The sequence below is a fragment of the Camarhynchus parvulus genome, chromosome 3 (assembly GCF_901933205.1).
Source record: "Camarhynchus parvulus chromosome 3, STF_HiC, whole genome shotgun sequence".
Taxonomy (NCBI): Eukaryota; Metazoa; Chordata; class Aves; order Passeriformes; family Thraupidae; genus Camarhynchus; species Camarhynchus parvulus.
Window position 1 is genome coordinate 54,792,530 of NC_044573.1, and position 25,090 is coordinate 54,817,619.

Consider the following 25,090-nt stretch of genomic DNA (forward strand, 5'->3'; position numbering starts at 1 on the left):
TCTCTTTAAGCCTTGTGAGCAGGGGCGTCAGCTGAAGCGAATTCACTGGGTTGCCAACATTGGCACAGCTCTGAAGTTTCTAGAAGGTAGACGGGTAGGTATGGTAGCACTTAGCCCTGGTTTTACTTTTTTTCCCCCTTTGTCTCTATAAGGATATGATTTGTATCCACCCATCTGTTTTTATTCTCCAAAATTTGAGCTGTGTATGCAGTCTTCAGCTTCTACACAATGTTTAAAAGCTGCTGTAAAGTAAAACCTGTAAGTTCCAGCACTAGAATGTGGCCATGCATAGAGTGAAACTTTTGGTGTTTTTTTAATTAATAATGGATTGCCTTGGAGGATTTTTTTTGAATGTGCTTATTGGCTCCTCCTGATCTCTACTTCCCTGTTGCTGTTCTCAGCAATGAATGAACTTTAGTTCCAAAGAGACACTCATTAAGAAAAGACACTCATTTATAATTTTTAAAAATAGATTTCTGGTCTTCACTTGCTTTTACATGCAAAAATTATTCCCTGGAATTACAGATATGAAATATGAAATTACATAGGGCAATATGACCCCTTATTAGCTTGCCAGGACTTCAGACTAATTCCTGGATTTATTCTGGTACAGTCAGTGCTGTGGCTGTTTTAGAAAAGAAAAAATAATATTTTTTTAATTGAACAAAAGATCTTAACAAAATTTAGAAACTAATTTTCATCTAGATATGAATATCATACAAAAGCAATGCATTTCTACCCTTTTTCCTGACTTCTCTCTGTACTGTAATGACTCAAATCTGGATTTTTTTCATTGTATTGTAGGTATTTTGTTCCCTAATTTCTGCATTCTACTTCAGTGTTTGTCAATGCAGATGTTACACCTCATGAATTTTAAGTCTGCACAATACTGTTCTCTGCGATTTGTTGGATTTTGGCAATCTTTCCCTATCTTTGGCTCTCTGACATCTAGACCTAATTACAGTTATGTTATATAGGAAACAATCTTATCAGATGCCTGTAAAAATAAATTGGAAAGAGAACTTTTTAAAATTGAAAATGTATAACCAAAGCAAAGAAAAATATATTCCTGATGCAAAAGTCCACTTTAGCTCACAATCTACCTATTTGAGGAAGTATAGTTTGTTAATACAAAGCAGAAGGCAAGGCTGGGATGAAGAGCAAAACATGCACACTTCCTTAGTTTCCATGTCACACTGTGGTGGGAGACCCTTCTTGGATCCCACAAATATTATAGCAGTGCAGCTGGAAAACTGGCCCTGCCAGGGATCAGGAGAGATTGCCAGAGCTCTGTGTTTTACCTTTTGGTATCTCAGGATTTTTGTCCGGACTCATCTTAGTAGTTGTATTAATGTCCTGGATTTTCTTCTAGAAGGGGTTGGAAGTATGCAGTGTGTCAGGTGTATCAGGGTGGCCAATAGCAGTGTTCCATAAGCTGACTCCAACCCAAAGGATGCCTCTATCCAGCCTGTCACCCTTCTCCTCCCAGAGGAGGTGGGGATACTGTTCAGACAACAAATGCCCCTTCAGCAGCTGAATGCCATCCCTGGGCTGTACTCAAAGGGCAACAAACAGACCCAGGATCTCCTTCCTCTGTGGCCTCTCCCATAAAAAAACCTTACTACACTTTAAATCAACTTCCTGTTTTCAATGTCTGAAGAGACTTCTGCTAATACTCCTGTGTTCTGGTTTGAAAGCAAAACCAGTGAGAGACTCCAAGCCAGAAATACAGTTTATTAGGAAAAGGAAAACCAAACTACATGCAATAATACAAAAGAAAAACCGGTGACAAAGTCAGAATACAATCTGACACCCTGTTGGTCAGGGTGTTGAGAGCAGTCCAGTTGGATTGGTGGCTGCAGTCCTTCTGGAGTGGCAGATGTGGTTCTGTTGGAGCAGTGATCCTGTAGAAGGTTATAGTCTTCCTCTGATAATCCAGTGGAAAAGACAGCTGTTCCTCTGGGAATCCAGTGGAAAGACTGACTGCTCTGTCCCAAACCCCAGATTATATCCAGGTGGGGATGCTTAGCTCCTCCCCTCTGGATGGAGCATCTCACAGTGGGCTGTTATGTGAGTGGGCTGAGTCATGTGGTGGGTCCATTAAACAGAGAAGGCTCCTGGAGGGAGTTATCTCTCAGTCATGGGCAAAGCATTGATGGGCCCGTTAACAGGACATAAGGAAGAAACAATGCCCCTCCTGGTTTTTGGCAGCTCTTGAGGATGGGAATATCTTAATATTGTAACCTAGGACATCTTGTTACACTACAAACTGCAGCTCACAATTAACAGATATTATTCTGGACAAAATTGGTTTTCTCATGGTTCTGAAAAGTTTATTTTTAGTTCTAGATCCATCTTAATGGTGTATAAAATAAAGGTAACTCAATAACTAGACTAGATAGGCTATGCCTCTGTGAACAGTAGCCTAATCAGAAGCTTTAGCTGAGTCCCTGTAAGTCTTTTGATTTGTAATAGATACTAAAATAACCTCACTTTCTAGAAAAAGAAAAGATTTTCTTGGAATTGGTCCAGCTGAGAGAATGAGGTATATTTTTTTAAGATAGGGAATAGAAAATTTTCCTTATTGACTGGTGGAGGAACTAGTAATGCCAATTTTCCTAGAGTTTTATCAACTTGTTAGTGGAGAGGATTGAAAATGTGAGCTATGGGGACTTCTACTCTGTCTCTTCCACAGCAGCCTGTGCAGATTTAATTTGGAAAAAAACTTAGAGGTCTGGACAGCATTTTGTTTGCACTTGACATTATCTACTGGATTTCCAACTGCTTATTCAGAGAAATGCAGTTTTTTCTCTGTTTTGGAGAGACAAATGAGGTCTCTTGAAGTCATTCTCCATCTTTTCCTTAGACTGCTCACCAAGGTTTATCTACAACCTTTGTCCTTGAACAAGCTTGTTGTAGATGGGCTCTTTGGCAGTCATTCATATTTTTATCATGATTGGTGTCTGGCTCTTAGTTTTGCTGAGGAGATAAGTACTAACATAGTTGCTCACTTTCGAATATTACTTTTATCTCATTTCCTGGAGCATTATCTACATGTTTTTTTTCTGTATCATACATTTCCCTCTTTATTTCCATCTATCTTATGAATTTATTTTAGGGTGATATTTTATTCAGACTGTAGACTAGCAGTTGAGAGTTAATAGTCATGAAATCTGTTCCCATTTCTGTTGAAAAACTTAATTTGACCTTGGACAACTAATTTTTTCCCACTCTATTTTTAAAAGAGCTATTGTTAGGCTTGTCTCACAAAGGGGCCTTAATCAGTGGTTGTGATATCCTTTACAATAAAATGCTCTTTGCAGATGAACCCTAGCATTCTTTCTTCCTTTTTCTTTTTTTATGCTTTTTCCACTCCTTTCCTTTTTACATTTTTATTTTTAAAGTCACTTTTCTTTTTTCATGACACATGGTTTATAACTTTATTGATAAACCCCTGCATAATTTAAAATCTGTTGCAGAGTATTTAATTTGTTCTCCTGATAAAATTTTATTGTAAGATAGGCAAAAAATGTGCTTTCTTTACATTAAAAAATGGATTAATGCATTTACCTAATAATTAATCATTTAAAGTTTATTTTTGTGTCATATTTTTCCTTTTGCTTTTCATGCTAGTCCGTATACAGAGGATCTCCGGTTTGTACAGTGTTTCTATCTAATTTTTATTTTTCTTTCTGCTTGAAATTATTTTTTCTACATATAATAGCATGGATCAGTCTTAAAAGTTTTCCATTACTTGCAAAACCTTTCTAAATGTGAAATTACAATTGTCTAAATGTGAAATTGCACTATTGAATATTTGGGGTTTTTTAATTGAGAATCTTGTTTGATTGCAGAAATGCATTTCAAATATAGGACCTCTTTGAAATGCATTTCTTAATTGCTATACTTTGTGTATGATAGTAACACATTTTCTTTTCTGTATAGATTAAGCTTGTCAACATAAACTCAACTGATATTGCTGATGGCAGACCTTCTATTGTGCTTGGCTTGGTGTGGACCATAATTTTGTATTTTCAGGTATTTTCATATATTTTTTATACTTCAGAGTCACTTGCTCGAACAATTGTTCAGATCATCACTTTATATTAACTGATGTAATTCTAGTCTTTCACTGTAGCTAAGTCACTGTCATTTGCTGAGGATCTGATCCTTAATAAAGCAACAAGAAATGGTGCTTCGCATTACATAAAATTAGATACTTGTCTGTGGAATAGATTGGTCTTTGCCTAGAACAGAGTTCCTTCATCACTGAAACATATGCTTCTGCTTTCTCTAAAGAATACAACAGAGCAGAAGAGGAAAGTAATAGAATTTTGGATTCTTGCTACAAGTGTCTTTAGCAACCTCAGTGGTGACTGTGCTGAACATCTAATTATGGTGCACTGGATGTCAGTCAGTAATTATTCTTAGACCATACATGTAAACATGGTGATTTCACTGGCAGATGCAGGTATTTGCAAGGATGAAATTTAGCTGTGAATCATGTAGATTGAGAGAGGGTTAAATTTGTAGAGGAGAAATCATTTGCATTCTGTTGAAGTTAGGTAGGAGGCAAAACTGGCTTCTAAATCCTGTCCATATGGGTTAACAAAGTGAGTCACTGTTGAACACTCAAAATAACAACTAATTTTATTGCTCTTCTTTATGGGATTCTTTGACTCCCTTGTGATGTCTCATGGATGCTGTTCTCAGCACCAACCACTTTGATGCCTTTGTAGTTCAGAGTTCATCAGAATAAAAGTTAGTCAGAATGATATTGACCTTTTAATTTACAGCTCATTGAAATGAAGAGAGAAGATCGTGTTTCTCAGTCTTACTGAAACTCTAGTTCTCTGCATCATTTTTGTCATTTTTTGACCTTTCCTTTAGTTCTCACAGGCGGATACATAACTTTAACATGATTGAAAGCGGGAATCCATGAGAGCTGTGGGTCTCATTCTGGCAGACTCATTCTGTGATGTGACAACTTTGGATTTTAAGAGGACAGCATAAAAAAATCCTGCAACTTCCTCTGGATATAGCTTTGTCATTTAAAGGAACCAAATTTTTAGTCAAATTAATGTTCTTGAAAGAATCAAGTTAATCAAGATTTTCATTTGATGAAAGGCATAATTACCGTCCTACACCCTCAGTAAGCACTTTCAATGCACTTAGCCTGCAGTATATTCCCTATTTCACTCTATCACAAGGTACCTCTAAGTACCTTTGTATACAATTGAATTTGTCCTGCAACAGTACAACAGGAAGTAACTCTATCCAGATGAGATAATTGAGGTCACTGCCGTTCTTTAATTGAACGACACTCCTCTGAAATTAGTGGATTATTTTATAATCTGTAGTTAAACTGCCTGTAAGGTATTGTCTTCTATTTTGGTGATAATTTGCTATAATAGATAACATGACACACTTGTGTATTTTTCTAGCTGTAGGGTGTGAAGTCAATAATTGTTAGATGCCTTGTGCTTCTGAATTTAGGACCATCACCTGGGCACATACATTAGTGTTTCTAAAGCTCCTGTAATGTATGGTCAAATAAAACACAGTTAATTATAGCTTCTGCCCAACTTTATTTAGACAGTTGTATTGGGAAATTATTAAAGAAACTGGTGTGAATCAAGAAGGTTATCTACAAAGAGTTCATTCACATTTTTTTTCTCTGCAGATTGAAGAGCTTACCAGCAACCTCCCACAGCTGCAGCCCTTGTCTAGCAGTGCTTCTTCTGTGGAAAGTGTTGTCAGTTCAGAAACTGCAAGTCCCCCAAGCAAACGGAAGGTGGTAACCAAGGTCCAAGGAAGTGCCAGGAAGGCTTTGTTAAAATGGTTGCAATACACAGCAGCAAAGTAAGTAAACTACAGATTAACTGATTTTATATTTTAAGTGAAAGCTTTTTTGCTCACATTCTAAGCTCTCTCAGGGATCATCCTTTTGCTCTTTATTTATATAGTACCTTCCTCTATATATAATTATAGAGTCCCTCACCACATTCTTTTTGACGACTGAGGCTGCTAAATGTTACCACTATACAACAAAACAAGTCATAATTAATGATTTACATTAATTTTGCATGCAATCATATTTTATAATTTCTGACTAATGATTGGAATTATCTGTGGCAGAATGAGGAGCTGAAAGGGGAATTAGATGTCTGAATGACAGTGCATTAGTCCTGCTGCCAAAACACTCAATGTGACTCTGCCAGCACCGCACTGATTAAGCGTTCCTCAGTGAAAGCTTGGAGGAACAACTTGCTGTTGAAAGGAAAGTGGTGAAAAGTTATGTATATCCCTCTGTAGTTTTCTGATTAATTTTAAATATTGTGTATTGCGTAATACACAAATTGCCCTGAATCTTCATTTTTCTTAATCTAAGTTGTTTTTGAGTTATTTCTTGCTAAGTCTAGTTAACTTAAGAATTTTTTCCTTTATTCTGTATGATTATTCCATGCTGTTTCAGCTTTCAAAAAGGCAGTAACCCTCCCATAAATTATATCAAAGATACTGTAGTAGTTTGATAGCTTCTACAATAAGAAAATCAGAGATGTAAAATAACATGGATTTATTTGCTCAAATTAAAGAATCACTGCTATTTCAAGACATCAATTGTGCAAAATATAGAGGGGGAAATAGTCAGTTATTGGATGGTACCTCAGAGAAAATAAATGTAATTGCAAAGATTCAGACTTATGCAGAGGTAGAATACAGTAGTATATAGTGCAGTGCTGTCTAATTTGTTTCTTCCTTTGCACTGTTGTTGGTAAGACACCAGCAATGGAAAGTGATCAGCTTCTATTTCCAGACATGCAAATGAACAAAATGAAAATAGATGAATAAATTAAGCTGTCAGTTTTATTGGGAAGATTTGAAAAATATGCTGAAAGAAGCTGAGCGATGCCTAGTGGTAACTTCAGCTGGGCCTGCTTCACACTGTTTGGAAGGGCTACTTCCTTAAAGTCAGTGGAAGTGTTTCACTGATCACAGTGAGATTTGAATGAATCTCTACTCTGTTACTGTTGCTTGAACCTCCCAATGGCAAGACTGCCTTAGTGTCCTGGAAGGATGCTTGCTTGCTCAGAACAAGTTCAAAACTGTCTTGCTGTCTGCGGATCACCATACCTTTCAGAACTACTGGTAAAAGAAGCAATGATTCAGAAGTGTGATCCAGTTCTGATTACTTTCTTATTGTATATTGCTATTTCTCGATCATCTGTGTTTATTTTTTAGTGGACATATTAAGTGTTCTGGGTATATGAAATTATAGTACCATTCAGGCTTTTGATAAGAACATAGAGAAATTTGAGTGTTGTAGTATCCCCTAAACAGCGGTGATGTCGTTTTTCATGCTATCATTTTAAAAAATAACAGGTTAGTGCAGGTTTTTTAAATTTTATTTGTATGATACTGATGTACCTAATTGAACTGCAGCTGTTTTAATGGAGTGAGATTTATAGGGAGGGAGATAACAGTGATTGGAAGTGTGTGCATCCGTAGACTCTGTGCGTGTCATATAACACCTTTGAGAACTTTGGCCCTCCATTGCTCATTGCTTCATGGCTTATTGGCACTAGCAAGCCCACTGGAGACAAATACATCATGTATATGATAAAAAATACTTGGATCTTGATAGGCAGAAATTAATTTATGCAGTGGGGAGATGGGACTGCAGTTGACCTAACTGGGAACTACAGGAACAAGTGGTTTAGGTTTAATGATAGGTAACCCCTGGGTGCAGCATTCATACCTCTCCCTGTTTCATGCAGTCCTGATGTTGTTAGTAACTTCTTTCCCTTTCATATTTTTTAGGCAAGTTGGAATTGAAATCAAAGATTTTGGACAAAGCTGGAGGAGTGGTGTTGCATTTCATTCTGTTATTCATGCTATCCGCCCAGATTTAGTGGACATGGAGAAAGTGAGGGGAAGGTCAAATAGAGAAAACTTGGAAGAAGCCTTCACAATTGCAGAAGCAGAACTAGGAATCCCAAGGCTCCTTGACCCAGAAGGTACCTAATACTTGGTTGAAAAAGAATTTTTCAACTTGAAAAAGTTTTAACTACTTGGCATGTCTTAAGGCAGATGTGCTAATTCATCATGGCTAGATATTTAAGCAGCATTTTATGCCATTCAGCTAAAAATTTAATTTTCCATGTTTTTATTTGTCTAGATGTGGATGTTGAAAAGCCAGATGAAAAGTCTGTCATGACCTACGTAGCCCAGTTTTTGAAGTACTATCCTGATCCTCATCATACAGTGACTGATGTGCCAGAGAATGATGTAAGTTTCTCTTGCATAACTATAAAAATTGGTTTATAATGAAGGGGGAGCTTTATAAATACATTTTATATCTTTCATTTGGTTTATTATATTTCCTTTTGTTTAGCAGTTCAAGTGCCAAGAACACTAAGAAAACTAGGAAAGATTAGCCAAGAATAAAGGAACAAGTCTTGCAGATGTTCAGTAGGTGGAGAAAATAGTATGTTGATCTTGCAGGTATTTTCCTCTTTTCAGGAGTAGCGGGAGCAAAAAATAGCACTAACAATTATTGTAAATAGTAGCAAACTCATGGATCCTAAAGTTCCTTAACTGGTTTTTAAGCATAACACCAATGATACTGTAATAATTTGTTACCTGAAGCAATGTGTCATTTATATTTCTATCACACTGGGTTTCTGGATAAGAACAAGAATGGTCCAAGATACTGCTTAGGTAGAGTCTTTGGGCTTTTATGCTTGAGAGTTGTTTACAATTTTGGCAGAGGTTCCTTTCTACTTCACACTGATGTTTAACTCTTTGTTGTAAGGAATTGTTTTCAATCGTGTTTTTTCATTGGAATTTGTTTTGTGTAGGCTCTAGTGCATTGGCTTTGCACTGGAATGCTGTGCTCAGCAATGCCAAGTTACCATGACTCACTTCCTAGTGCTGATTTGCTTTCTTCATGGCAAACATGGGAAGCACTGCTGAGGCAATCTGCTCAGCCCCAGCAAGAGAGAAAGAAGAAGCAATTTTTTATCTGTGTTTCTCTACATTCCCTACAGAGGTAGAAAAGAGCTTTGAAAGGAGTGAGTCTCCTTCCTAATGCCTGTGTGAGGCTAAGGTAGCTGTAGCTTTGCTGTTTGATTCCAGTGCCTGAGCACTGGAACTTATTCTTCTCCTTCCTGCAGCATTAATCTGGGTACATACTTGTGCCAGTGTCTCAGCATCCCACTAAGCAATGGCACTGCTGAAGGGACTGAGTGAGCACCGAAGCCTCATTCTGTGGCCTGTTCAGGCTGAGGCAGTCCTGCCATCCTCATACCATGGCACACAGGGCAGCTTCTGCTGCCAACAGCCTTGGCCAGGCCTTCTGCCGTGCTGGGATTGGGTTTTGAGGAGCAACCTCACTCCCTTGCCCCGAGCTTTATGCAAAGATGATGCAGGAGAATGCAGGATTGAGCCATTCCATGCCCTGCCTGTCTCTGGCTGTACCCACAGAGATGCCAGCACACAAGTTATGGAAGGGCAAATAATGAGTTGCATCTGGAGTTCTATGTGAATTACTAGGAAGCAGAACAACACAAATCAATTTGACATGCTAATGTGCTGATCTCAGAAGCAGTTCCTCTTCTTAGATATTCCACTAGGAATCCACATAAATTTTGGTAGAAGTGCTGACCCCTTGCATGTCATGCTGCAGAAACCAGTAACTTCCAGACTTTGAGAAGAAAGTAGGAGTTTGACATTGCACTAAATTTCTCATGTCATCATTATTCCTAGAAGAAGACCTATGTTCCTTTTTAGTGTTGTTAGTTAGTTTAGTTACTTAGAACAGGATTCACCTTTAAAATCTAAAAGTTTACAACACTCCACCTGTGGTCAGCAAAAGATAAACACTTCCCCAGATACATCTTTCTTAAGACAGTGTCTTAAACAAGCAGGCTTCTTCTGGAAGCCTGCGTTGCAGAGCATTTCAACAGAGATAAAACAGAGTCAGATTAATCCATCCCTTAGGTAATGATATATAAAACATTGTTGGCAGTTGATTAAAAAACTTTTTGTTTTTGTGACCAGTATAACCCCCTATTTTTAGCCTCTCTGTCTTGCTGCTGAAGTATAGTCTAAAGGAATACTTCTAACACAATCCAGGTACCTGGGAGAGATAACCTTGCAAGACTCTTGTTCCCTGAACTCTTGGACTAATCCTTATTTTTTGTTTAAGAATATATTTTACCTGACATGTATTAAGTGCCTGCTGTAGAATAAGTTGGACAGTAGATGCTAGATACAACTGGTTTTATCTACCTTGTCTGAAGAACTGAAAAGGGACTATCCTAGTTGCAGATGCCTACATTTAGTTAGAAGGATCCTACTTCAGACTGGACTGTGTCTGGGTGAATTTTGGCAGGGAGAGGGAGGGCAAGAGGAGATTTCTAACCCTCTTTCCCCACCTTCACCCCGATGATCAGCTGTCACTGTGTTTCCTCAAGGTGTGTTGTCCACACAAATTCCTGTTCATCTTCCCTCTTGATTCAATGATCAGTTTATAAAGAATTTTCATTGGAAGTGGAGTAGGGATTTAAACTTATCCCTTATTTGTGGTCAGAGGGAGCAGCTATTTGCATGAGCATTTTCAGAATTAAAAGGGGTCTAATCTCTCATGCACAGACCAGCTATGAACATGTATGAACTCATGTAGTCAACACATCTCAAAGAAACACAGTGACTCTAAGGTAAGTAATTATTTTTCCAGATAAAATAAATTATGTAGTGACTTAAAATCTGGAAATCAAATCTAATATGAAAATTACTTCACTAGATATAATACAGACAGGTGAATTTGATAATAGTTCTAAGTACATCTTGTATTCCTACATGTGTGGCTCTTACTGTTCTCTCTGGACTTTCTGCCTGCTTTGCGTTATTTTATTTTGCTTCTTTTCTTTTTTTTTTTTCTTTGCTTCTTGTTTTCCCATTTTTTTCATATTGCTAGGAACTTCAAGCAATCCCAACTTTTGTCATTTCTTTTATGAAATTTAAGGTAAGGGTGTATGCTCAGAATAATTGCTTGGATTGGACCTTTCATGGTTGTTAGCTTTTTTTATCCTGCACTTACTTGAATTTAGATTTTGGGGGGCTTAATATATATTAGTTTGCTAACCTTATCTTTCCTGAAAAACAATACATTAACATGCTGAATCTAGGTCTGCTCTCTTACATGAGCTGACCCTAACAGCCTAACGCTTAATTTTGCAAATAACTTCACAGAAATATTATCGAAAAGAAAGTAAACGTTCCAATAATAAATCTCAGATTATGCTCTTGGTTTTCTTAAGTATAGATATAAAGATGAAATTAATAGATTATAGTTCAATGTTTCTACACATCTAATCTCATTTTAGATGAATATTTTTGTATGTCTTTAGGTTTATAGAGTAGATAGTAGAGTGTATGATTGTGTAAGTGATGTGTGTGGCTTGTGAGTTGGAAGGAGAGTGTTCATTTGTAATTGTGTGATGTGCTGCTCCTTTTTAATCTAAATTATTATATTTCTAAAAATATACTTTTTTATCCATCCTGGACTTTCAGATACATCTAATTTTCTAGTATTGACTGAGAGAAGTTCAGAAACCTAACACAGAGTATATGAAGTGAGCATTCAGAGGTGAAACTGGAAGACTGCAGAAGTGAATACATTGTGAAATAAATAGCAAGTGTCACTGCAGTCAGTCATTAGTGTTTATAGTTTGATCTGATCCAACTAATTGCCTAGATTCCACATTCTTGGGGTTTTTTCAGTTGGGATTTTTTTTTCTGAATAAATTTATAAAATAGATTATTTTAAAATGACTAGGATCAAGGGTTCATCTTCATCTCATATTATGTATATCTAACTAGTGATGTATTGAAGCAAAAATTTATACTGATAGCAGAATTAGTCCTCTACTCTCAATCCATTCAAGCAAGTTTGGGCACCTTTAATGTGACTTTATAAATCCTTAGCCTTACACAGCCCCAGTACATTACTTCTTAAGCCAGAGGAGATTTGAAGTGGTAAAAGCTTTGCCGATTTCCTTATCATGGTATAAATTTAGCTGTACTTAAAGCTCACCCCCTCAAAGTATTTCTGATGTAAAGTCTTTCTCTTCTTGTGCTCTGATGAGCAAGTAATTCAGAAGATAATCCTGTCATCTCTGACATTTTTATGCCAGCAGAGTTCCCCAGTGTAAGAGGAATTTCCTGAGCAGCAGCTACAAAAATAGCTTTCTGAGCTTTTCCAGGGATTTAGTCTACTTCTGCAGCTAGTCATTAATAATTCATTCCTGAAGGTGATGCCCGGCTCAGCATTCACCCTGTGTCTGTGATACTGCTGTCAGGGAGAGAGTTTCAGTAACCTATATATATATCCAGTAACCTATATATATAATTATATAAGCCAGAGTTTTCAAAATGAACAGCATAACCAGTTGAATTTATGCATAAACATTTTTGAAGGGACTTCATTTTCTCAGTACATACGCAATACAATGATTCCATGTCCTTGAAAAACAGACTTAAGCCTTTTTTCATTTAAAAGATATATTTGAAAATTCTGTTGTCTCTGTGCCTGAGTCTGATCAGTACACCTTGTTTATAATTACATGTTAGGTCTTCAAACCCTACAGTATTCTGTATTATGTAACTTACAAATTAACTCTGGTATATCAGTTAATAAAATACTGATTCTGGGCTGAAAACTTTCTTTGCAAATTTGCAGTCTACTCCATTATCATATCAGAACTCATAAACTCTTCTCTCTGAATACCTTCTTTGATGTTCCTTGTCAGCTGAGTGCTCCAATTCTGTTCATCTCTACAAATATGTGAACATTCATGGAATTTTGTAAGGATAAATTAATATTTAGAAATGCTGCTTGGAGGTAACATACTGAATGGACCACAGGATTTTAGATAAATTCAAATAGATGGATGAGAGATCAATGGTCCTCATGCCAGAGAAAGCACAAATAGTTATATTTATTCTAGTTAATTTCTGTTTGGTGATTTATCTTCTGATCTGTATGCTACTTCAGAGGGGCAGACTTTAGAAAATAGTTTACATATCAGTGAGAATGTCATTTTGATTTTTTTTATTAAGAGCAAGAATACTAGACACTAATGAAAGTCTTTTTTTAAGAATGATAGCTCATTAAATCTGGTGGGTGTTGATGACAACTGCCTTGGTATCTAAGAAAATGAATCTCTTCTGTTGATTACCTATACTGAGACTTTAAAGTGCTTTAGTATCAACCAAGGACCACAGAATCTAATTTGCAGGTAGTAAGTGGTGCACTGAACTGAATACCTGTGAAAATATATGAATAAATAAATAAATAAAAGATTGATTGTGCATTGTTACACAACGTAATTTGTAGCATCCAGTTAGGTGGTTGCTGAAGCATCTACATCTTTTGCAAATAAAGTTATCAAAATTTCTCTAAATAAATGGTTTTTTATAATACAGAAGGCCAAATGCTCCCTGTTAACTTAGTATCAGAGAAAACGTATGTGGTCTGAGAGAGGTGAGGCTGTTCCTGTGTTATCTTCAGATACCATAGAGGTATTCTTAGTCCCAGAGATACTCTATTTCAAAAACATTTGGTCAGAATGGGTTTTAAATTTAAATTTTTAAACTGACAAAGTAATCTTGCAAAATACCTGATTTGCTGCATGAACGGTTGCACGCGTATAGATGCTCTTTCAAAGTCTTACCTTAAGGAATATGAGAAATATGAAACAATATTTTATGAAACTGAATTTTATAGTGTGAATTAGAAGGAATATACAGAGCATTGGGGCAAACTTCTTCCCTTCGTGACTTCAAGAATATCTTACTGAAATTTTCAGTTAGTGGGATTGCTGTAGTATTTTCAATCCGCTAAGATGCATAGTTTAGTATTGCTTTTATGGAGCTGGCAGCTAAATACTAATAGAGATCTCAGTAGTCTCACTAAAGTTATGGCTTCTTAGGGATAGAACAAATTTAATACCAAAGTTCTTTCTTCATGGCTGAATGAGTTAAGATACTCTTTTTTATATTCTGCTTGGTTTGATTTGATGATCTTAAGGGTCTTTTCTAACCTAAATGATTCTATGCGTTTCCTCATAGGGGGCTAGTCATGAATTTGCTGGTTTTCTGAAAGAATCTTGATATTATATTCACACAGACAAGAAGAATAGACATTTTATTCTCCTTCTCTATATTTAAATGATTTGAAAATTTGGATCTGCTGGGAGTTTTGGCTTCTTGGGACACCAAGTAAAGCGCAGTATTACAGGTAGCTGGAGCAGGGAGGTGTTGTATCTGTGCTATACTGTTTCTCAGGTGTCAGCCTGTGTGTGTCAGAAGACAGGAGCACAAGCTACAGAGAACTTTGTTCCAGCACAGCTGCTCTAACAGCATGTTAACCTCACTGCAAGTGCCTAGCTATCAGGATAACCGTGATAATTGCAAATCTGTTGTGCAAATTACATCCAACTAACTCTATTCTGAGCAGAGGCTCAGTAAAAGAATTAGTAGAAATACATCAAAGATTTCTTTCTTATCTGAGGAACCTGTCCTTTCTTTGGCTGAAATAAAGCAAAAGCTTTATCTTTAAAAATTATTAAGGGGAAGTTTTATTTTACAAATTTTAGGCAGCTTTCAAAGAAAGGAACCATAAATTGGCTTCTTTCATCTGTCAGGTTCATTTCTTACAAGACAGTACTTTGTTAAATGCAGGCAGCGATGACTTTTTTTATCCCATGGTCCAGTTTTTGTTCTCTCACGTAATGCTTGAAGTGTGACTCATTTTAGGTGATTAGCTTATATGATGAGATGTAAGATGCATTTGTTCTGTAATAGGTAAATTTATTTGTCTGTAGTAGACAAATTTGTTATTTGTCTGTTTCTAACAAATTTTACAGTGATAGCGCTTCTTTGGTTTCAAAAAATAGCTTCTGATTAACAGCCAACACATCTAGTTCATTGTTTGGAAATCTGAGAGGGACACTTATATTTTACTTGACCAGCCTTCTTATACAGTGAACAGAATACCTTTCTCTTTCCTGATAACTTTTGCTTATAACATGCTCACAGACCTGAGACTTCCTGTTAGTGTTTTTCTGTCCACTGCCAGGTCACTGAATTCTGCAGAAAACTTTGCAGCCTTACAAAACTGCAGTGCCATGACACACTGAAGTGGTAAACTGTAAAACAAATATGCTTTTCTTCAAAGCCATAAAATGGCACAGAAGGAAAAGAAATTTAATATACTTGGGTTTTCTTTCTTTCTTTTCATTTTCCATCTTAAAACATTCTAAATATTTTGCTAACTTCTGGAGCTTTATGTCAAGGATTACTCTGAAGTCAATCAGACAATAATGTCTTTTCAGCAATAGCAGACCAGCTAATAAAGTGGTGGTAAAAGATTAAAAAATCCTCTCCTGTCTCAGCTCAATTAACTTTTCAACTGAAAATTGACTTTGCTAATCTGTTGAAGACTAAAATTAGTTGTTAAGATATCTTTAAAGAACTTTGTGTTAATTTAACATCAGATGAAAACTGCTGGTAATATCTCTGACACTGCAATGTCCTCGTTTGTCATGATTTCGCTCCTCTAAGACTCATGTCTAGTTGGTGACTTCTCTCATACTGAGAGAATGGTTTTCAGTTAGACTGTAAGAAGGTAAATTTAAGAGAATTGGGCACATTTGCTTTCATTACAACTAATGACCTTGACTTGCTACAGAGATGTTAATTTCTGGACTACATCTGTCAGCTCTACTAAAAGGCTGCAATGGGTTTTTTTTTAATGTGTGGTTGTACTACATCATAGAAGGAAGACAGACTGGTGCTAAGAGACCTGAAAGTGTGGGCAGAACAATTTGAAAGAGACATAGCCCGAGCACAGGTGGCAGAAACAAGCTTACAAGAGAAGTATCAGGTAAGCAGCAGGGAAATTGTGTATGATAACAAATCTTTGTCATCATTATGTGTAACAGGTACTGCAGTATTTTGTGCAATCTGTACATATGAGAGTCACTATGATGTTGTTTAAAGAAATAAGGACACAAAGTGTGTTATTGGTGGAGGAGTTATAATGCCAGCTCCAGCTTTGCTACGTAGGACAGTGCACAGATGGTTTGCCTAACACAGAGCTTTTCCCAGCAGTGTGAAGAGGGACTGTCCTAGTTAGGAGAGAGCATGTGTCTGTGCCATCCCTCCAGATCCTGCATGATTTAGCTCAGATAGGAGGTATGACTGAAGGCTGGATGAGGTGACAGGTGGAGAGAACAGGACTTAGAGTTTTATTTTCATTCGCTCTCTCAAAGGTTAATGTCTAAATCAGAAATCCAAAACTTGGCCTAAATTTTCTCCTGAAGCTTGACTGTTCTCTAAATGCAGCCATTGTCCCAAGTAGCATTAAATCCAGTTGCAGTTTTATCTCATCAATTATTATCTCATTTCATATATGGTTCATGCACCTGATAGCTGAAGGGAAATACAAAAGTCTTATCTATATATAAATAAAAAAATACACAAGTAAATATAGAAGTTAAGTGCTATTCTTCTTTAGGAAAGATTAGGACAGCTATCAGTACAAAATTTCCGTGGGTTATGGTACTTCCTAAATGTTAAAGAATTTAACTCCTTCACTCTCTACTGCAATTGATTTGGTTTTCTCTTTGTGCAGTCATATAAGCATTTCAGAGTACAATATGAGGTAAAAAGGAAACAGTTTGAACTTGCAACCCAGTCAGTAAGGAAAGATGGTAAATTATCACTTGATCAAGCTGTGGTGAAGCAAGCATGGGAGAGAGTTACTTCCAGGGTAAGTTGAAAGTCATTGTGCTATATATATTTTTTATTAAATGAAGGGTGGAATTTAAAATCATTTAAACATCTGTTTGCTATTGATTTTATTAGGCATTAGGAACCTAAAAGTGGACCAAATTTCTGGCACTGCTGAATTATTTTGCATTTTTTGAGAATATTTACTGCACTATCATCTTTAATATTGCTCAGAGATAGAATATGAACTTTAAGAAAAGCACTATACTTGGAGATTTCCCTTTACTTGAAAGAGTGGTAACAGTGCTCAGCCAAGTTCAAAACATTGTTGATAGAAAGAAAAGCATACACAAAGCCACTTCCAAACCCAATGTTCTGATGTAAATTGCTAGTTATTTGAGAAAATCTAATATAGCGTTTTTTAGTATAACTAAAAAAAATTCTGTAATACTGAATACATCACCAATAAATGAGGTTTTAATTCTATTTTTGACCTATTTTCAATAGTAATAAATTAATGTTAGTATTTATGATTTGCATTCTGAACAACTGAATGAAAAATACCAAGCAAATTATACTGTTTGATCCAAATTAAAAGTTAATTAAAACATTATTACTAGTGTATATCCATACTGCATAAATATACTTTTTTATGTCATGTATTTAACAGAGTATCTGTTTAAAGTGATTCTGGAATTTTCACATAATTTTCATTATGTTTTCATTCCCGTAACAGGCATTGCCAATAAGACAGGGTGTTTTATTGCTATATTCGCCCCTCTAGAGTCTTTTGAGACTCATATGAACCTTACATATAAAAAGTATGTTCAAAATAAAGATATAAAGATTTTATGCAGGAGCATTAATTAAATGACAATGGCAGAAGAAGTTCTTGAATCCCTTTTCTGTGCATATTAACTGATGAAGTTCCAGATATTTTGATTCTCAGTTGTTCCAGTTACTCCATTTACCATTCAGAAAGGGAAATACATAAATCAACAAATTCTTATAGATATATTGTTGCCTGTGAGAATGCTGCAATTTCCAACTCATGTGGAATAATATACCTAGGCTTATGTCTCAATTATACTCTGTTGCATGGGGGTTTGATTTTACAGTGTAAAGTGTGATTTTTATAAATGTACTTATTTGTATTATTTAGCAAGGGAGGAATTTCAGTCCTTTTCCTTTTACTTCCTAGATGCTTGACTGGCACATACACCTTGATAAATCCCTTCCTGCACCTTTGGGTACCATTGGTGCTTGGCTCTACAGGGCAGAGGCTGCTCTGAGGGAAGAAGTAACTGTCCAGCAAGCTCATGAGGAAACAGCAAACACAATACACAGGAAGCTTGAACAACATAAGGTAGATGGAGATGCATTCATTCTGTGTGTTCCATTGTTTTCACAGCTGTAAATTATCCATACTCTGCAAAATAATTATTTCTACTTTCTGTGGGTTATGTTGTCCTGGTAGTGGCTAAATGTTGGTGTCTTGTCATGGTGATTTGAACTGTGATACCTGTGTATCTTGCAACCAATATTCAGATATTCAGAATTGCTTTCAAGTGTTTTTGCTTCTTCTAGATGAAGTAGGTCAGGTATTACTATTTTAATTTCTACCGTAAAATTCCGTAGGGAGCTCATAATATTGGGTGCATGGTTCAACCAGTATGAACTAATTGGGTGAAACAGGAAAAAGGGAATAAATGCACTAACTGTGCTGATAGTCAGTGCAGGTGACATTCATGATGGGGAGAAAATGAGAATGCAGTGAATTTTGATAGTGTTGTGATGACAGATAGCATGATAGCCATCTGTGATGGCAGATAGCATGCTGTGGTAAACAGGAAATTTTCCAGATGAATGTAAATAATTGTACCATCGTTCTGTGCTGAGTCCCAGTTCTCTTTTAAAACCAAAGCGGTGAGGTTTTTTCCGTGGATTTGCATAATATGTGTGGGAAAAATGTATTGGTGAAAAAATATGCTGGTGAGATGATAAAAGAAACGGAACCAGTAAATGGAAAGGAAAAGATGGTGTAGAGAAAGGCAGTACTTGAGGCTGTATTTTCCTTTTTTTCTCCTCTATCACTACTATATTTAAACTATTTTTGTAAATTTGTTATTTTTTGTGTATAGGATATGGGTAGGGTTTTTTCATCAAAAAGTAATGTTATATCATGAAAAGCTGAGAAATTTCATGATCACTTGATTGCTTTTTATTAGAACAATTGTAGCTCTTCTAACTTGAGTACTAACTAATTAAATTTAAAAAAAACCCCAATGTTAAAATCTGTAAGGAAGATACAGACTTTTTCGGGGTCTTGTCTCTTATAATGCTAGATTTCATTAACTTTCTTGGTAGCATCAAATATTTCAGGATTCATAGGATTTTACATTTGTTTAAAAAAAAATTAACAAGTCAAACACTCTTTTGTTCTTAGAATGTGAACACAGTAGACCTCCTTTTGATACATTCATAAGAAGTACAAAAGAGCATGCCCTAAACTGTTTATTTGCATCAGAAATGCTGTGGTGAGGGATTTCCATGCCAACAAATAAACTTTGATTTAGGTTAATCTGTGCCAGGGGAGTTTTCCCATGGGAGTGGGATGGACAAAGCTTCAAGAGAAGCATATATAATTATATCTGTTCGTGGAGTTTGTTTTGTTGCTCAGATTTGAATTGATGAATCTACATGTGCTACTGGATAGTACCAGAAATGCATTCATGTATTTTTTTCAGTCCTTGTTTCCTTGTTACCTTCTGGTTTGTTGGTTTGTTTGTTTGGATTTGTTCAAATGACATCATTGTTTCCTTTTTATCTTTGTCTCATCTGACAATGGGTTATTTTAGTGAACTTTATAGCTCATGGCCTATTTGAATTTAGTACAAAATGTACAAGCTTATTTGGACAAACCTTGTATAATCAGGCAAGCACCTATGCTTATTTTAGTTGCTATTGCTACCGAGATCCAGGAACTAAGGGCAATGTGTGTGCTTGCTGGGGGTCATTTCCCAGAGCAGGATTTCATTTTATGAGGATGTTGTATATAAGTTTTCATGAGCTTCCTGTTGATGCTGGATGAAACTACTGTGATTCGTTTTGACTCACCAGTTAGGGGCGCATGTTAGGGGCATCCCTTTGCATCCTTTGCATCCCTTGTATGGCAAGGTCTCAAACACAGCTGAGATAGTTGTTCCAAATCTTCCCTTTATGTGAGACTGTGTCAGGAGTTTTCACCATGGTAAAATCATGAGAAAGCCTAGCTCATTTCTCTTTGCAGCAAGGTGTTGGCTGAAGCAGAAGACAATGAAAACCCAGGTGGGTTGATGGGGACAGTGGGGCCATTTGGTGAGCTGAGCCAGAGAATTTCCACTGATTCCTTCTGTGCAAACACCGAGATTTGGCTGGGGAGAAGCCCTTCCTTGGCACGTAGGAATATATACATATGTAGAATCTGTGCAGAAGCCTGCATTTTGTTCCCTGAGGTGAGAGAGGGGGGAACCTTTGTACAATCTTTGCTAGCAGGCTTCTGAGCACCTTGTGCTAGCAGCTGTCTGTCTGCAGTGAAAAACCCCCAACATTCTGTGCTCTCCCAGCCACTCTCCAGGGACTTGACGTGTTACTGCTAAGAGTATCTCTTCAAAGACTGCTGCCAGTCATTCATTTCAATATGTAATCTCCAGGAAGCCGTTTGAAGCGGTGTTGCTTAGTTACAGTTGAAGTGTGCTCTGCTGTAGGGCTTGCACTGCTACGGTTCACATCGCAGCAATACAGGTCGGGTACCACATTCCGCAGTCGCTCGTGCAGTACTGAGACAGCCATCCTGAAGTCTTTTGATGGTGAGAGAGTGAAAAGTTTACTAAATATGGAATATGTACTTAGACAAGGAGCTATAGATCTTCCTCCTATATATAGTAGACCAGATTAGTTGCTTAAAATTTCAGTCTATACTTAGCAAAGGTTAGTATCTGTTAAAAAGATTTGAAGAGTAAATTTAGGAGGGTTATGCTTTTGGGATGTTAGCATACTGGCAGACGGAATTTCAGAGATTATTTAATACAGTTAAAGGTTCTTGTTTTGTTAAACCTTTTGCAGTGTATCCTGTTTTAAAATCTTTCAGGATTGTTCGACATGGCTGTAACAGAGCTTCACATAAGGGGGTTCCCTGTGTAAACGTTTAAGTTGGCGTAAATGCTTATGTGATATGTATTACCTTGCATGGAAATGTGAGAGCACGATCAAATAGTTAACTACATTGAGTCATCAGAGCCGGCTTAAAACTGTGCTTATTAGTTAGATAGCCTACTGTGAGCCTTTTCTCTCCCTCTCCTCCCTCCCCCCACTCTCTCAATATCTCTCTCTTTCTTAAAAATCCAATCAGGATCTGCTGAAAAACATAGATGGTCACAAAAAGGCTTTCCACGAGATCCACAGGACCAGGTCTGTTAATGGCGTGCCTGTTCCACATGACCAGTTAGAGGATATGGCAGACAGGTAAGGCTTTCAATCTGAAATGAAAAGCTTCTGTGTATGAAGGGGAGCCTGTTTGCTTTTTTATCTGTTCATGCAGAGATCACTGTCTAGTTACATTTCTCAGTGGCAAACTGAGATGGATGGAAAAACCTCCTAGAATATACATAAAAATATACTGAAAAACCTGATGCTTTTAAGATTGATGAGAATCAAAATAAGCAATAAATTTTGGATAGGAATGCCCTTTCTTATACTGATGCTGTTATTACTTGTCCCTGGAAGAAATGTTATATAACAGCCAGGATGCATGTGAAAAAAAAGAAAAATGACTTTGCAAAACTTAATAACAGAAGTGAACTGATGTTTTCTATGATTAAAAAGAAATGTAATTAGTTTATTGTTCAAGAGCAGTCATTAGAATATCGTCACACATAATTAAATGTTTGTAGATTCTAAATGAGGTGAAAGATTAGAAAAATATCCAAACTGCTTTCAGTCTCTTCTGCAAAAATGAATATTGCTCTATTATATTATACTGTGATTCATTTTTTAGGTTTAATTTTGTTGTCTCTTCATCTGAGCTCCATCTGTTGAAGATGGAGTTTCTGGAACTGAAGTACCGTCTGCTGTCACTCTTAGTCTTTGCAGAATCAAAGTTAAAATCATGGATTATCAAATACGGAAGGCGAGAGTCAGTGGAACTGCTTCTTCAAAATTATATTGTAAGTTGGGGTTGTCCTCTTTTTATAACCATTTTTGAAATTTTCATATTTAAGTTTGCTAGAATTGTATAAAAGAACAGACACAGATATCAATTTGTCAGTCATCAACTTTATGACTGCATTCCTATGAAATATATCTTCAGATGTGAATCTGTCTTCCCCATGGGGGAACTTTAGTCAAAAGGCTAAAAGTAAAAATTATTCTCTTTGCATCATTTTTTGAAAAAGAGAAATATTATTCCAGCTGCTGTCCAGTGATTAATTTAGCAAGCATGTCTGGAGGTTCCAAATCCTAGACTTTTTCTTCCTTTTTATAGCAATTCCAAAGAAGTTAATTTAATCTTCTTTTACACCTGAATAGAAGCACTTTATAGTGACTCTATACAGTTTAAGAGTTAAAGACAGAGGAGGCATTTGGCATGCATTCACACACAATATTTTTTAGAGTCTCCCAAAAGACTAAAAAAAAAAAAAGTTATTTTACCTTCATATATTTCTTTAATACAATATACCTAAAGGGGATTAATTTTTTTCTTTTAAAGAATTATTTTTCTTTTCCTACTCAACATTAGCATATTAAACCCTTTTTTAAAATTTCTATTCTGGAAAGAGTTTGCTCCAGCTCTGCATCAGCCATTTACAATGTTAAGGAACAGAAACTCTCGACTTACAAGTGTTCATTGATAAATTCTTTTTCGGTGTTACGCTGCTGCATCTTTTTAAATTCACACGCGCAGTGCCAAGTGTAGGTAGAATGATAGTAGTGCTGCACTTCTACATTAGGGCATGAAGGATTCTTTCAAAAGCAAGATTGATCTAAATATATTTTTCACCTCCATCTAATCCATAGGGGAAAATTTGCACACAGAAATTAAATCTGAAAAGACTAATACAGTTACAGAAGCATTCAGAGCCAGGTCAATGAGCAGAGACAATTATTGATGTCCCCACTTCTTTGAAAAGAAAATTTCAAACTCAGTGAAATTTGTGTGAAATTCTCACTTTTCAAAGTGTTTAAACTTTAGCAGTTAAGGACACAAAAAAATTCAGGAGTCAGCTAACCTTCTTTTATAGACAAGCTTGGTAAAATTCAGATAATTACTTGAATTAACTTAGCTTACTGGAGTGATGTGCAATAACTAGGATTGTAGTCCATTCTTTTACTCTCTAAGACTGTAAAAAAACTACTAAAAGGTGACAAGGGAAATAATAAAAAGGTGGATGTCTTGAATTTTCAGGGTTTTTTGGTAACTTTCTTATTTTTTTTTCCTTTAAGAGGAACATGAAGTTATTAATTTGTATATTAGTTTGCAAGTGCCTCAATTGTTCTTGTAATTCAGACCACTGATGCTGAGGTGGTCTTTAGGGTAGAAAGATGCTTCCTTGCATTATTTTTGAAACTGTATAACATCAAAATGAGGAAACCAGGACAAGAAGATAAATAAATCTCATTTTCACTCTTGAAATGGCCTTGACTTCTGCTCCTTGAAGATGTGATAGAAAGAGAATTTATGTGCTTTGGCTTACCTGGGACCAGTTTTCTAGGACTAAGGGACAAGTGTTACTCTTCCAGTATATTAGGAGTCTTACATAGGAAAGCTGTAGTCAGTACCTTAGAGTGATTATATTAGCAGGAGATAAAAATGTAAGTCTGTTTGTCTGCCAAAACAGACTGGGGAATGTCAGCATTCTAGGAACATGCGTAATTAGGATCTGGATAGAACATATGCCTGGAAAATATTTATGTACTGTAGCTTAAAATAAAAGTGGTGATTTTTACTTAATCTTAACATCTTTTCACCAGTCTGTCATACACCGGAAGTAAAGGTCAGCACAGACTTGCACACCATCAACCTGAATAATAAATTGTACCAAATTCCACTGTAATGGAGATACTAGGTACAGTTATCCATGGATTTTAACCCATGGAACTGTGTTGTAGCACTGCTGTGTTAGCACTTTTTTAGCATCATATGCTACACTGGTTTGAGAAAGCCGCTTATTTTCTTCAAGGAGTCTTGTCAGATGGTAGACAATATTAATCAGTAAAATGTCTTTATTTAATTTTTGAAAACATTTCAGATAGCTCTTGATATCAGTGTTATATAATTTTTTTTGCTCCTTCATGTGAAGTCTTGGAGGTTTTGGTTCAGGTTAACATGTCTGCATGGGTTTGGCAAAAGTGAAATCATGAGTCTGTCACACAATTCATGATAAAGTCTGTAGGTTTTCATACATGGCAGATTTTGTTTTAACAGCAGAACAAAGAAAAACTGTGATTGTTCTTGACTTCTAGTTTCCTTAGTTATAAACAGAGTTCTAAATTATCTACTAGGTAGCTGTTGTAACCTGACATAGCAACTGTCAAAGGTTTTAAATAGAAGGGTTTTAGATATATACTGGCAGAATTATTTTTAAGTGTTATATAATATGGGTTTATGAACACACAAGATCTGATTCTCCTGCTCAAAATACATAGAACATGGACTTCATTTGAAACCTGGTTTAATCAAAATCATGCTTGTCTGATTTTGTCTATTCTGACATTCCAAAGCTTGTATAGACATATGTGGGGTATGCATTCCTTAATTTTGTAATCTCTAGCTGAGGAGGATGAGATGTAACATAAATTACAGAACCATTCCAAACTCTACCTTTCTCTTCCTGTTTTAACACTGTTAATGCAAGATATAATGTGCTTGCATAATGTAGAGCTATAATTCTGTATTGCACTTAAAGGAAATAACATTTCTGAAAGACATGTAATAAAAAAAAAAGGTCAGTTTAATTTCCCATAAGGAATAAGGAGGCATAAATGTCAGAGGCATAAATTTTTTACCAAAATATTTCCAGATAATTTATTCATCGCACTATAACACATCACAGAGCTAACCCATCACTCACAAAGGAACAGAACTGTGTCACACTTTGGAAAAGCAGCATCTCTTTGTGCAGTGTTTCCATGATCTTACTTTTTGGCAGTTGCAAAAGAGGTAAAGAAAAATTGAAGAATAAAGCAAAAGTTTTTCATCTATTAAGGTGTAACCTGTCTTACTGCAAAGGCTTAGTACAGGAACAATTAGATT

At 36.2% G+C, this 25,090-nt stretch overlaps 1 protein-coding gene across 1 annotated transcript in view; it reads left to right on the top strand.

The window, feature by feature from the left end:
- The window catches only part of SYNE1 (spectrin repeat containing nuclear envelope protein 1), a 288,727-nt gene that overhangs the window by 61,129 nt on the left and 202,508 nt on the right, over positions 1-25,090 (top strand). The window contains exons 5-15 of the mRNA XM_030946688.1: positions 11-94; positions 3,634-3,654; positions 3,946-4,038; positions 5,684-5,862; positions 7,822-8,018; positions 8,180-8,289; positions 15,845-15,952; positions 16,703-16,840; positions 18,002-18,166; positions 21,191-21,303; positions 21,836-22,004. Of these exons, the coding sequence (XP_030802548.1) occupies positions 11-94; positions 3,634-3,654; positions 3,946-4,038; positions 5,684-5,862; positions 7,822-8,018; positions 8,180-8,289; positions 15,845-15,952; positions 16,703-16,840; positions 18,002-18,166; positions 21,191-21,303; positions 21,836-22,004 (1,377 nt within the window). The remainder of the gene's footprint in view (positions 1-10; positions 95-3,633; positions 3,655-3,945; positions 4,039-5,683; positions 5,863-7,821; positions 8,019-8,179; positions 8,290-15,844; positions 15,953-16,702; positions 16,841-18,001; positions 18,167-21,190; positions 21,304-21,835; positions 22,005-25,090) is intronic.